The sequence below is a fragment of the Oryzias melastigma genome, linkage group LG13 (assembly GCF_002922805.2).
Source record: "Oryzias melastigma strain HK-1 linkage group LG13, ASM292280v2, whole genome shotgun sequence".
Lineage (NCBI taxonomy): Eukaryota > Metazoa > Chordata > Actinopteri > Beloniformes > Adrianichthyidae > Oryzias > Oryzias melastigma.
This window is the reverse complement of record NC_050524.1, coordinates 9219188-9231211: the sequence shown is the minus strand read 5'-3', so window position 1 is coordinate 9231211 and position 12024 is coordinate 9219188. Positions and strand designations below refer to the sequence as shown.

Genomic DNA, 12024 nt, shown 5'->3' with positions numbered 1-12024 from the left:
TCTCTTCTCCAGAACCTGAACTAGACACGCTAGGAACAGATGAGGGTTTAGTGCATGTGCAGCAGAGCTGTTGTGACATAAAGAAGATCATTAATTCAAACAGTCTGACTGTGACAGTTTGATTGACAGCGATTTAAAAGGAGAAATACTCAGAAATCCGAAAAATAAAAGGATTTCTTATTACATTTCTTCTCTTTCATAAGAAACATGCCACACATACATGCTAAAAACTCAAAAAACAGAGTGACTTTAAGCAATTAAAACAGTAACCTTTACAGGGACTCTAATTATCACCATTGTAAACCGGCAGCCTGAGTTGACCACATTTTTTTTAAATAAATACATTTACTCTACTGCAAGGACAAGCCCACCAGCTTTTAAACCATGTAAGCAGGCGCTTGAACTGCTTGTGTTGCATAACATCCTCCACTTTCCTGCCGTCTCTCCAGGACCGGCTCACTGTTTCTGCACTGTAACTCTCTGAGCCTCTTCATCGCTTTCCTCCGAGGGGAAAGCGAAAACATTTCCTCACTTTCATTAATAATTCAGCGCAGCTGATTAGAGGAATCGATTTCAGTATCAAACATGTTTTTTTTTCACACTCCTTTGACAGATTAATTCAGCTCATCTGTCAGCAGGTAATTGATTGAGTGAATTAGGATTAGTCAGTTATTGATAAGCAATTTGTTATTTTAGCCATAATGAATGTGCGGTTGAGCTATCGACAGAACATTACAATGTCTTGAGACGCGTTGCCAAAGGAGTAATGAATTTTCTCGGAAAACATGCAACAAAAAGTCATTTTGGGGAAGATAAATGCTGCTGTAGAACAAAAGCGAGCATATTTTTTTGTTTTTAATAACAACTAACGCAATAGTTATTATTTAACCATCTTTTTTTGTTGATTTACTCCCAAAAAAATTACCACCCATTCAAAGCTTAATAGCTCAGTCGGATATAATTTAGCAGCTACGTTCAAAACCCTTAATTTTGTACTTTTGCTCGAGTGTGACTTCTTTTTTTTTTTTTTTTTTAAGAAACTAAATCTTTGAGGGGGAAAAAAAAAAGTCAATAAGCCATTAAATTCCCACTTTGTGGTAATTATAGCTCTCAAATGTTTTTCATTTCTATGCGTCTCCATGAGAATTCAGCACAGCCTGATTTTATATAGCTCCACATGAATCTCGCATATAAATTAAAGCAGGTAAACAATCACTCGTAGTATCAAAGCAACTTTGATCCCTCTTATCAGCCTCTGTTCCTTTTAATCACTGTGCTCTGCAGACGAACATGAAGATTGTCATTAGGAACTGGTGGAAAGAAATGAAACACTCCCAAAGACTCAAAGTAAAACAAAATGAAAGCAGCCGAGCGAAGAGCACTTTCTTTTTATGAAACCCACATGAGCGGAACATAATCATGAAATGCCGTATGCATAAAGTGATATGCATATCTCCCCCTTTTTTTATATAAAAACAGCACAGTTTCATGTCTCATTAGTTTTAAATGGAATTTCAGTTGCTTTCCTATTTTCTGTGCCACGTTTTTGATGAAACGGAGCCCCACTCTGCTGCCTAATTTTGCTATTTTCTTGCTTCGCTATTAACTGTGTCAAGAACGATCTGCATCACTAAAAGAAAGCAAATTGACTGGCGCCTTTTTTGTTGATTGTAGCAAATGAAAAGGGCCACAATAATCAATCGAGAGGCATTATTTCCCAAAAAAACGCCATATTGTGTCAATCAGCTTTCATTCTTAAATGGATACTTTTTCATCAAATCTTAATTAAAAGATAACACCCAAGAGACGCTGATATGCTGCTAGTGTCAGTCATTGTTTCCTTTTATCTTCTTTTTTGTCTTTCAGAGTACTTTTAAGTTCAAATCCGAGAGTGATATCCATCTAGCTGAGCATCACAAGCAGGTGTTGTACGACGGCAAACTGGCGGGCTACATCGCCTTCACCTACAACGCCAAGGCCACAGATGCCCAGCTTTGCCTGGAGTCCTCCCCTCGAGAAAATGCCTCCATCTTTGTGCACTCACCACACGCCCTTATGCTGCAGGTCAACCGCCTCGCCCTCGCTCTGTGCACTCTTCAACGAGCACTGATGCATTCATTCATGCTGGCCACAGATATTTTCAACACTCTGTCGGTAAAAGTGTGTGCTGATGGGCTTTTTACATTTTCCCTCACAGGATGTGAAAGCCATAGTGACTCACTCCATCCACAGTGCTATCCACTCCATTGGTGGCATCCAGGTGCTTTTTCCACTTTTCGCTCAGCTGGACTATCAGCAGCCGAGGGACGGCCAGGTGGAAACAACCGTCTGGTAAGAAGTGAAGCTTTTTTATAGCATTGTGGTACAATGGAGAGGAAGAAAAAAAGATGGTTTTGAGCTCAAAAATGTCACGAGAGAATTTTACATTTTTTTTTCTATAACTGTGTTTTGCAGTCTTGGTAATAATATGTATACTTTAAATCTGCACCAGTGACGGAGATAGAATATTTATTTAAGGAGGACAAAAGACTTTGGAAGGGTGGCAAATATATGGCATTATGAATGAAAGGATTCCATCCATCCATCTTCTTGGCCGCTTCTTCCCTTTCGGGGTCGCGGGGGTGCCGGAGCCTATCCCGGCTACTGATGGGCGAAGGCGGGGTACACCCTGGACAGGTCGCCAGTCTGTCTCAGGGCCTCAATCACACACACCGGGGCCTTCTCGCTGTGAGGCAAGAGCGCTAACCACCGCGCCACCGTGCAGCCCGAATGAAAGGATTAAAAATACAATTTTTTTGGTTTTATTATTACTATTTCTAAAGCTTAAAGACCCACAAAAATATCATATTTTGGTGTTTTTAACATACTCTTGTAGCATTTTTCTCATGATAATTTAAAACTAAAACTGCATTTCTGAGTATTTCTTCATTCAAATCTTGTTGGATCAGGAGCAGGTATAAACCCGCGGTGTGAAAAAGCTCGGGTTTGTGACGCAGAAATTGCCATGGGCGGGCCAAAGTTTCCCTTTTCTGTTACAATTTTTAAGCATCCACTTGTAAAAAAATAGATATATGAAATCAATCTAAAAATGTTGTGTGTTGTCCACAATTTATGCTTGAAATAAACCAAATTAATAAGGAAAAAAATGTTTGCTTTGTCCACAATTTAAGCTTAAAATAAGCCAGATCAATCAAAATAAATGTCTTGTACACAACTTATGCTTAAAAAAAATGATCAATTAAAAATGGTCTTGCATTGTCCATAATTTATGCTTAAAATAAACTAGATCAATCAATTAGTCAAAATTCAAGTCCTCTTTTTCCTCGTCTGTGCTGCCATCAGGCTCTGATCTATACAGCTAGCTAGCTCTGATATTTTTTTTGCTACGCTAATGTTAGCTTAGGGTTTTGAGGTGCTGTAAGCTAACGGGAGAGAGTGTTAACAAAGGAATAGCTGTCTAACTTCTGTGCCAACAGTTCCAACCACAAACCAGAATTAAATTTCTAATGAGCTCCTGCCAAAGTAAATAAATGGAGATAAACCAAACAAGCCTGTTACCTCAGGTACCATAAAATGAAGTCAATTCAGTCACCATTTTCCAGCGGTATGGATATCGCCCGATTTCACCATTTTGGGACCAGAGGACGTTAGCCAGCAGTGATTGGTCCAAGAATCTGTCGGTCAAATGTTTCGAAGGTTTGAGGGCCCAGCGGGCTTCGAGGCATCTGATTGGACAGTTTTTAACTTGAATAACTTGCAATGAAGAAAATATATCATGAAAAAAAAAAAGTTTTAGCAAGAACATGTTAAAAAGAAACACCAGAGCAAGAATGATACTTCTGACAAACAGAATGACTAAGTAATAGCTGTTTATTTTTAAATAGAAGTTTATGGGATTTTGGCTCTCTGGGACCAGCAGGTACTTCCTGTTTGGAGCGCGAGGGAAAAGGATACGATCAGTCCAGTTCTCTATACTGTCTATGCTTGTGCTGTTCTGCAGAAAATATGTCTAAAAAAAATGATGCAGCATTTAAATTTTTGTTAAAAACTGCATATTAAAAGACCAATGGGGACGATTTTACAATAAAAAACAATATTGTGGAAGTGGGACTTAAAAGAAGTTTGTAGTGACGATTTCTTTCGTCTTTGTCAATTATGTCACTAATATTGACTCAAAAATTGGGGGGCAAATATTTTGTAGCTCCGCCCCTGAACTGCACTGAAAGGTTTCCTTGCATTCTGGATCTGATTGTGCGATCAGGCGAAATAAAAGTAGAGCTTCATGAACAAAACATTTTCCTCCATTACTTTTGGATTGTCATTGCTTATTATCACCTTTTAAAGGGTGTGACAGTTCACTACAGAGCAGAGTGTGAGTGAGAAATAGATAAAAATGTCTCTGAAGAGTTGGTCTATTTCAGGGATCTGCAACCTTTAACAGTAAAAGAGCTATTTGGGCCTGTTTTCTACTGATCAAAACCTAGTTGTAGTCTGGTTTTTACCTTTTAGGAAAATTTGATCCTGCTTTACATTTATGACATTGTTCATTTAATAATAAATAAGAATTATATTTCCTTTTAAGCATGAATACTTTTGAAACATAAAGAGAAAATAGCTTTTTTTTCAAAATTTGAAGGGTTTTTTTACTTATGACAGAAGCTCATATGAATTCCTTTCAAAATAAAAGACTTCCTGTGGCAAATAGGATCATTCCAGCGCAGCTATGAAATATTTTAAACAGTCCAAGACAAAAATGGTATTTTCTCTTGAGCCATCATCCTTTTTCCTATTTAGACCGTGGTCACTTATCCCAAAATCCCACAAGTCTGAGACCTGAGTATCAACAAATTGCAGTTGATTCTATAAAGAATAAGTAGAAAACTGAACATTGTGATGTTGTCTAAAAATTTAGAAATTTGAAACTGACCAAGTTTTGCAAAATGCCCCGCTTTTTATATACGATAATGAGATAGTGCATCAAATTATAAGGAGAAAATGATATTAAAAAAATAAAAGAAGGGCTGGCTTTTTTCGGCTTTCATATAAAATAAACTAGTCAGACTTTTTCACCAAAGTTTTGCATAATATTTGAATCAGTGCATTCTGGAGAAAGCATGGAGCAAACGAGGCCTCCTGGTGTCAGGAGGGGTATAAAAACCTTTACACAGTTTATCTTCTAGATGGATTTAAGTCCTAAATTTATAAATGTAACTAATATAAATTAAATCTATACTAATTTAGTGACCCTTACTTATAAAAATGACTCTGACTTAATTTTTTGTCTGGCAGAGAGTGAATTTTGAGGGGTCTTGCCTCAGGTTGCAGACCCCTGGTCTATAATAATCCCAATCAAAACTTTTACTTGGCTGGTTGGAGTGCCCACACTTACCCAGCTGGACCCCTTCTCTATGGTACATGAATGTCTGTTGGACAAATAATGTGTTTGAGATTTTCTGTATCCTGTAACAACATTGGTAAAGCTGTAGGGCACTTGTCATCTTATCGCCTTGCCGTTTCCAATCCTTTTCATTCCCGTCTTCCTGAGCTGGCCTGTTTGAAGCTTCAGGCTGTAAGTTCTTCCCAAATCCCTTGTTAGTTTAATGACATGGATGGACGCCTGAAGCTCTCTTGATTCCTCTCAGCTTTGTGCGCTCTCTTCCTCCCTCGCTTCCACATTCGCATCTTCGACTCCCACCATACACTTTTACTAAATATGTTTTTGTCCTGCCATTAAATCCCTCTTTGAAGCCTGCTGAGCTTTAAAGTTCAAAGCTCCTGCGACAATTAACTCCCTACTTTTCTTAAGAATTTTTCTGCTTTGAACGACACCCCCAGATAGGGATTTTTATAATATCTTGTTCTTTTTTTTCTGATGTTGCTGCCAAGTAGAAGTCCAAGCAGGGGTGATATAGCAGATCAGTCAGTTGTGCTCTGCCAAATTGAAAGAATTTTGTGTTGGGGGTAAAGGATCGAGGGACAAACATGGCGTATCGGGAGTTGCCTCAGTAATAGCATGAGGCAGCGAAAAAAACAAACTGACTTACAGGATCATACAATGGGTAAATGTGGACAGTTCTGTGTATACACCACATGCACAGAATTGTGTCTTAGCTAGCTCTAGAGTGGAAGCCACTAGAGTGCTGTGATTGTCACTAAGCTGCTGTCACTCAGCCATAAGACTTAGACTGAAAAGCAGCAGAACAAAGAAAAAGAAAGCTTTCACAGCACTTCTTTGGACCTTTGAACCCCCCACCCCAGCTCCAGCACTCAGACCCTGTAAAGTTCACCACAAAGACCACCCTTTGCCCCTATGAAACCCAGGAAACCAACCCTTTTTACCCCTGAATTAAGCAGGGATGAAAGGGGGGAGCTGGAATCCCCTGCTGATTGCTGACATCCTCTGAAAACGACCTTGTGGTTCTGCCACAGTCTCTCCAACAAAATCATTTTTTCAGTATCTTTTCAACCCAAGCCATGTTACACAATATGTGATTCTTTTGAGATTAAAAAATAAATAAATAATCAGATTAATCACTCCTGTGGGTTGTGATTAACCGCGATCTATCACAAATAATCACAATTAATTGCGCTATTAATCAAAATGTTTTACGAACTAAATTTTATTCTCTTCATTTTTATTGTCTGAAATGTTGAAAGGTGAACTTGCTCTCTGAACTGATGCTTTGTTAAGCCGTGACAATCAGCATATACTGTATATATATATATTAATCACTTTCCTTTGCCGCTGCAATCAAGATCGCTTCCGGCTCAGTGACGCCTTACCGTGATAACGTGCCGCATTATCTATCAAATAGTCTGCCTTTTGCAAGAAAGCGATCTAACAAGAATTAAGTTCTAAAAATTGATTTAATATTCATTTCTATTATAAGTGATCATGTTATAAGCAGGATAATGCGACAACGTGCAGCATTATCCGTCAAATAATCCGCCTTTTGTGAGATAGTAATCTAAACCCAAAAAATAAGAGTAAAGTACTTAACAATCGATTGAACATTTTTTACTTTAGTAAGTGATCATATTATAAGCAGGATAATTCGACAACCTGTCGCATTATCTATCTAATAGCGTGCCTTTTGCAAAAATGCGATCTCAGCCTAAAAAAAAAACAAGAATAAAGTTCAAAAAATTGATTGAATGTTTATTTCTTTTGTAACTGACCATGTTATAAGCAGGATAATGCACAAGGAAGTACGCATTATCAGAAATGAACGCACACCGTAGAAAACACACACTGCCTGAACCGGCGGAGTGTAATTAATTAGCATTAATAAATATTAACTCGTTCATTTTATTTTTTATTAATCGCGTGCGTTAACGTTGACAGCCCGAGTGATTTTCTCAAATGTTTGTTTTTATCTTTGCAGTGCCACTCTCCTCGCCTTTCTTGTAGAGCTGCTTAAAAGCTCTGTGGTGATGCAGGAGCAGATGCTGGGTGGAAAAGGCTTTTTGGTAATAGGGTACCTGCTAGAGAAGGTATGGTAATATCTCCTTAAATACCTTTCTACTGTCTTTTTCTTTGTTTATCTACTCAGGCAGACGGATGACCCGTTTCTTTGAAAATCGCAACATAGCAAATGTCACTTCCTCACTATTCCGTAAACAAAAAATGTGCGGCACAAATTTTTACCTGCAGACAGATCTTCCAGCACTTGTTCTGTTTTTTGTTTGTTTTAACAACCTGCAGAAATAGTTGAAATTCTGTGCGGTTTTGTCAAGTGCTGCCTGAATCCGAAGCTGTAAAACCCGCCCAGCCCACTCTTGTCTTGATGTGCGTAAAATCAAAGCCACGCTTTTTGTTTTGCCTGTTGCCGGGTCCTGAATCCGTCTTTGAACTCAAGAGAGCCAGAAAGGGAACATCTCCACCAATTTGATGTCATCCCATATTTATTTATTTATTTTATTTCGGAATCAGATGTAGCTGAGACTTTCCCCCCACCCACCCAGAGTACCGGCTCTCCTGCTTCTCTGAGAAATGACTCTACTTTGTCACTTGCCTGCCTGCTGCTTTTAGACGCTGTAAACCAACAGCCAGGCACCTGAGCTGTCGTTTCTGCTTCCTTCCCTCCTGTTGTCAGCTTTCACACGTTCAAATATTGCACCATCTGCTCGAGATCTGTTTATACCACACCTTCCCTCATTCCTCTGCCTTGATTTTTACGTTCTCCCCTGCATTCACAAAGTCCCCATCTGGACCTGCTAGCAGGTGCCAGACATGAACAGAATCATTACTCATCAAAAGAGGAATTGTCTTAAGAAGACAACTTACTTGTGTGGTTTGTATTTTGGAATTCAGTTCTTTCATTTTGGTTAAACGTCAAAATTAATTTATAAATCAATTTACAGAAGGTTAAAGTTTTTTGTTAATACTAATTATTTAGGAATCACCTATCTTGAGTCTGAAAGGCAGATCAGTATAATTCGAAGGTGCAGATTTGAAATATAACTTGAAATAATACAGTTTTGTTAAAGATAGCTTTTTTATTGTTGTTTTCTCTGTGTCACATTTTTTCTTTACTTTCAGTCACTTGAAACAGAATTTCTGTGCATTTTCAGTAGTAAGGGCTGAAAATAAAACACCAGTTGTGGTTATGTTCACTATTTAATACGACTTTGTGCCCTTCTCTTTAGTCCTCACGCGTCCACATCACCCGCCCCGTGCTGGAGCAGTTCCTGTCTTTTGCAAAATACCTTGATAGTTTGACACTGGGAGCCCCAATGCTGAAGCAGCTGTGTGACCACATCCTGTTCAATGCTGCCATTTGGATTCACACCCCTGCCAAGGTGAGCTACCTGCAGGTATGAGACCTTCCAAAGTCTCTGGGAAGTGTCAAAAACCCCTGGAGATGACTACATGTTGTAATCAGAGGTACACGTTTCAATATTCTCTAAAGTTGTTATAAGAATTTGCTCAACACGGTATTAGGTCGTATTTTTACCTGTTTAAATTTTGATGTATAGCTACAGCTCCAGGGATTCTCCAAATAATTTACAGAGATGGAAAATATTTATTTTTTTTGTCTTTTTATTGTTTCAATTCTTGTATTTCAAAAAATAATTCCGATTTTGTCACGATTTTAAGAATACTTCTGGTACATTGTGTAAATAAAAATTACAGGAATTTTGAAAGAAGATTGGGGGCGGCTAAGAAGAATACCGCCGTAAAGAGAAAAACTGAATCACTAGCTTAGCGCTATATTGGTGCTTTCTAATGTCATCATCATTTTCTGCCAATCAATGAGTGGCAACAGCGGCTCCGTACGAACCGTCCCTTTTTATTTTTCTATGGACCTACAATAGATGGGGAGCCTTCAAGAGGTTGGGACTGTTTAATGGGTCCATTTTACAACGGAAACGCTCAAAATACCGGACTGTAGCCGACTTCTCAGTGGAAAGAAGGCTTTAGGGTCACGGTCCGGATAAATTTTTGGATCATTAAAAAGAGAAAAACAACAAGATTAAAGCCTAAAATGTTTTTCTTGAAAAGCTTCATATATGTAGATATACATTTACATAAACACACACACACACACACATATATATGTATATATATATATATATATATATACACACACACACATATACATATTTGACAAAACATATAAAAAGTACTTCAAATCTTAAATATGGATTATCCGTAATCGGTTGCACCACTATTTTAAGGAGTTTTATATTTCAAATGGCAGCAAGAAAAGGACATAAGATTAGTTGTAGTTTTTTGCACACCCTTGTTTTCCTTTATTTGCTGTTTAAATTTGTATTAATCGACTTTCATACATAAATTACCCAAATAAATAAAAAAAAGAAGGTTTGGTTCTACAATAAAGCTACTAAAACTCCAGTTTGGAGATGAATAATCTGAGCTTTCATGAAGACAAATAGTCCTCCGTATTGTCTTGCCTTATATTAGTGTTGTCTTGGCTAATTTGAGTCGAGGTGCAATCAATAAGCAGCTCGTCCTTCTCTCTGTGGAGGTGAACAACTGCATTAATCCATACCTGCTCACTGCCTTTTACCAGACAGGAGTGAATAAAATGCAAAGGACACAATTAATACTTTGTACATTTTCGTAGGAGAAAATTAAAACGTAGTGACAGATTTATAGCCTGGAACTTCCTAAAACTAATAAATGCAATCACTGCTGTGACAATTTTCTATCCAGAGGAACAATGCAGCTGCAACAGGAGCAGCTAGCCCTCTTTGTAGGGCGAGAGCTTTCACATTCTTGGAAAAAGGGTTTTCTGTTCTTTTTTTTTTTTTGTCAATAGCACATTACAAAGAGACATTCTTTTTACCTGGGACAAAACGCCCTACAGGCTGAAAACAACCAATCTTTTATATTTCCCAAATTGTAGACAACATTAAGTGCATCCTATTTACCTTACTGTTTTTAAATGTTTTTCTATATATTTTTTGCTTTCGGTTTTCATTAAAAAATAATGAGGCATCGAAAATGAGACGGCGTGTTATCAAAGTGGCCAATGCATTTAATGGGGACAAATGAAAGAAAAAAGTAAATGTCTGAAAGCATAGCTGTGACCATGTTCACCAATGGAAGATAGAAAAAGAAGGTGGAAAAAATGTGAAAGGGCTCTGGAACTGAAATGACTTGAAGCATTTTAGCTGCAGTGAATTTGCCACTTTGTGTGAGGTGACCACCGAGGACAGGTGGTGGTGTTGTTTTTTTTTTTTTTTTAAAAAAAAGCTTACAGCAATTTTCATGCAAAACTGAAACAAATGCATTAGTCAAAGTCTACACATTATAAATCAAGCCGTTTTAGTTATTTTTCTGTAACAACTATGTAATTGTCAAAAAAAAAAACATCATGTGACTATCTTGCTATCACTTTTAATTCAGATATTGGTTCATTTCTAGACGGCGTAAAAGTGAAACTTGTTTTGATTGAGAAATCAAGCTATAGTTATGTCTTGAGGCTAAGTCATGGAATCATCTTCATTAAAACATTTTATCCAAGTGGCTTCATCCGTTTGATGCTCCACACCGGCCCTGTGACGAGGGTTCAAGAATGTGCTAAACTGGCATTCTTAAACGCACTTGTAGCATATGGTGTTCACACTGGACTGTCGCCAAGCGCATGGACTCACAATTAGGGTTGAGTATTGCCAATAATTTCCAGAATTGATTAGACTTGATTCCAATTTTTTCCGATTCTTTCAATACACTCAATTCAATTCAATTTTGAGTTTCCATGGATTCACATTTTTTAGAAATACATTGATAATCGATTTATACGATTTGAAGATATTCATATTAATCTGATACAGTTCACATACTGTTAACATTTATTAGTAAAATTACAATGAGATTTTTAATGCCATACAGTATTAGAAGGATATTCTCAAATGGAGAAACTCCAACAATTGTTCTGCTTCTCCTAGAGGACATTACAGTTTGAGCTAAAGAAAATAAAACAAACGTAATACAATTTCCCTTTATGATTTATAGCCACGTTTTACATGAGCTAGCAGCACTAGCTTGCTAGATAGCTTTGAACAGTTGTCTCCTTAACATAAACTGCAAATAATCACAAAATATAAAACATAAACAATAATCATACCTGTTCGCCTTCCAGCTAGATGCTAAACACAAATTATGGATTATAAACAATCTTCGATCCGTTTCTCCCTTCGTAAGAACGTCCGCCATCATCCTTCTCTCAGTCTCTGCTGAATTGCCGCGTGCATCAAGATTTCACGTAAAACCGGAAGTAGGTGGGTACTTTCAAAATAAAAGTCTTCACAACATAAATACACATAATAAACTGTATCACCGTGTTTTAAAACGTTCCTTTACAGCTAAAACTTAATATCTAAGAAACTGAAGGCATCTTCAATGAATCAAAAGAGAAATTACACAGAAATTAATAATCTAGTACAGTGTTTTTCAACCAGTGTGTCGCGGCACACTAGTGTGCCGTGAGAGATGGTCAAGTGTGCCGCGGGAAATTACCCATTTTCACGTCTAAAACATTTACCATCACTATC

General features: G+C 37.6%; 1 protein-coding gene across 1 annotated transcript in view; it reads left to right on the top strand.

Moving 5' to 3' along the window:
- Positions 1 to 12024, top strand: part of nbeab (neurobeachin b) — a gene marked incomplete in the record, with an annotated part of 255493 nt that overhangs the window by 68960 nt on the left and 174509 nt on the right. The window contains 4 exon segments of the mRNA XM_036214796.1: positions 1867 to 2064; positions 2198 to 2331; positions 7386 to 7494; positions 8650 to 8802. Coding sequence (XP_036070689.1) covers positions 1867 to 2064; positions 2198 to 2331; positions 7386 to 7494; positions 8650 to 8802 — 594 coding nt within the window.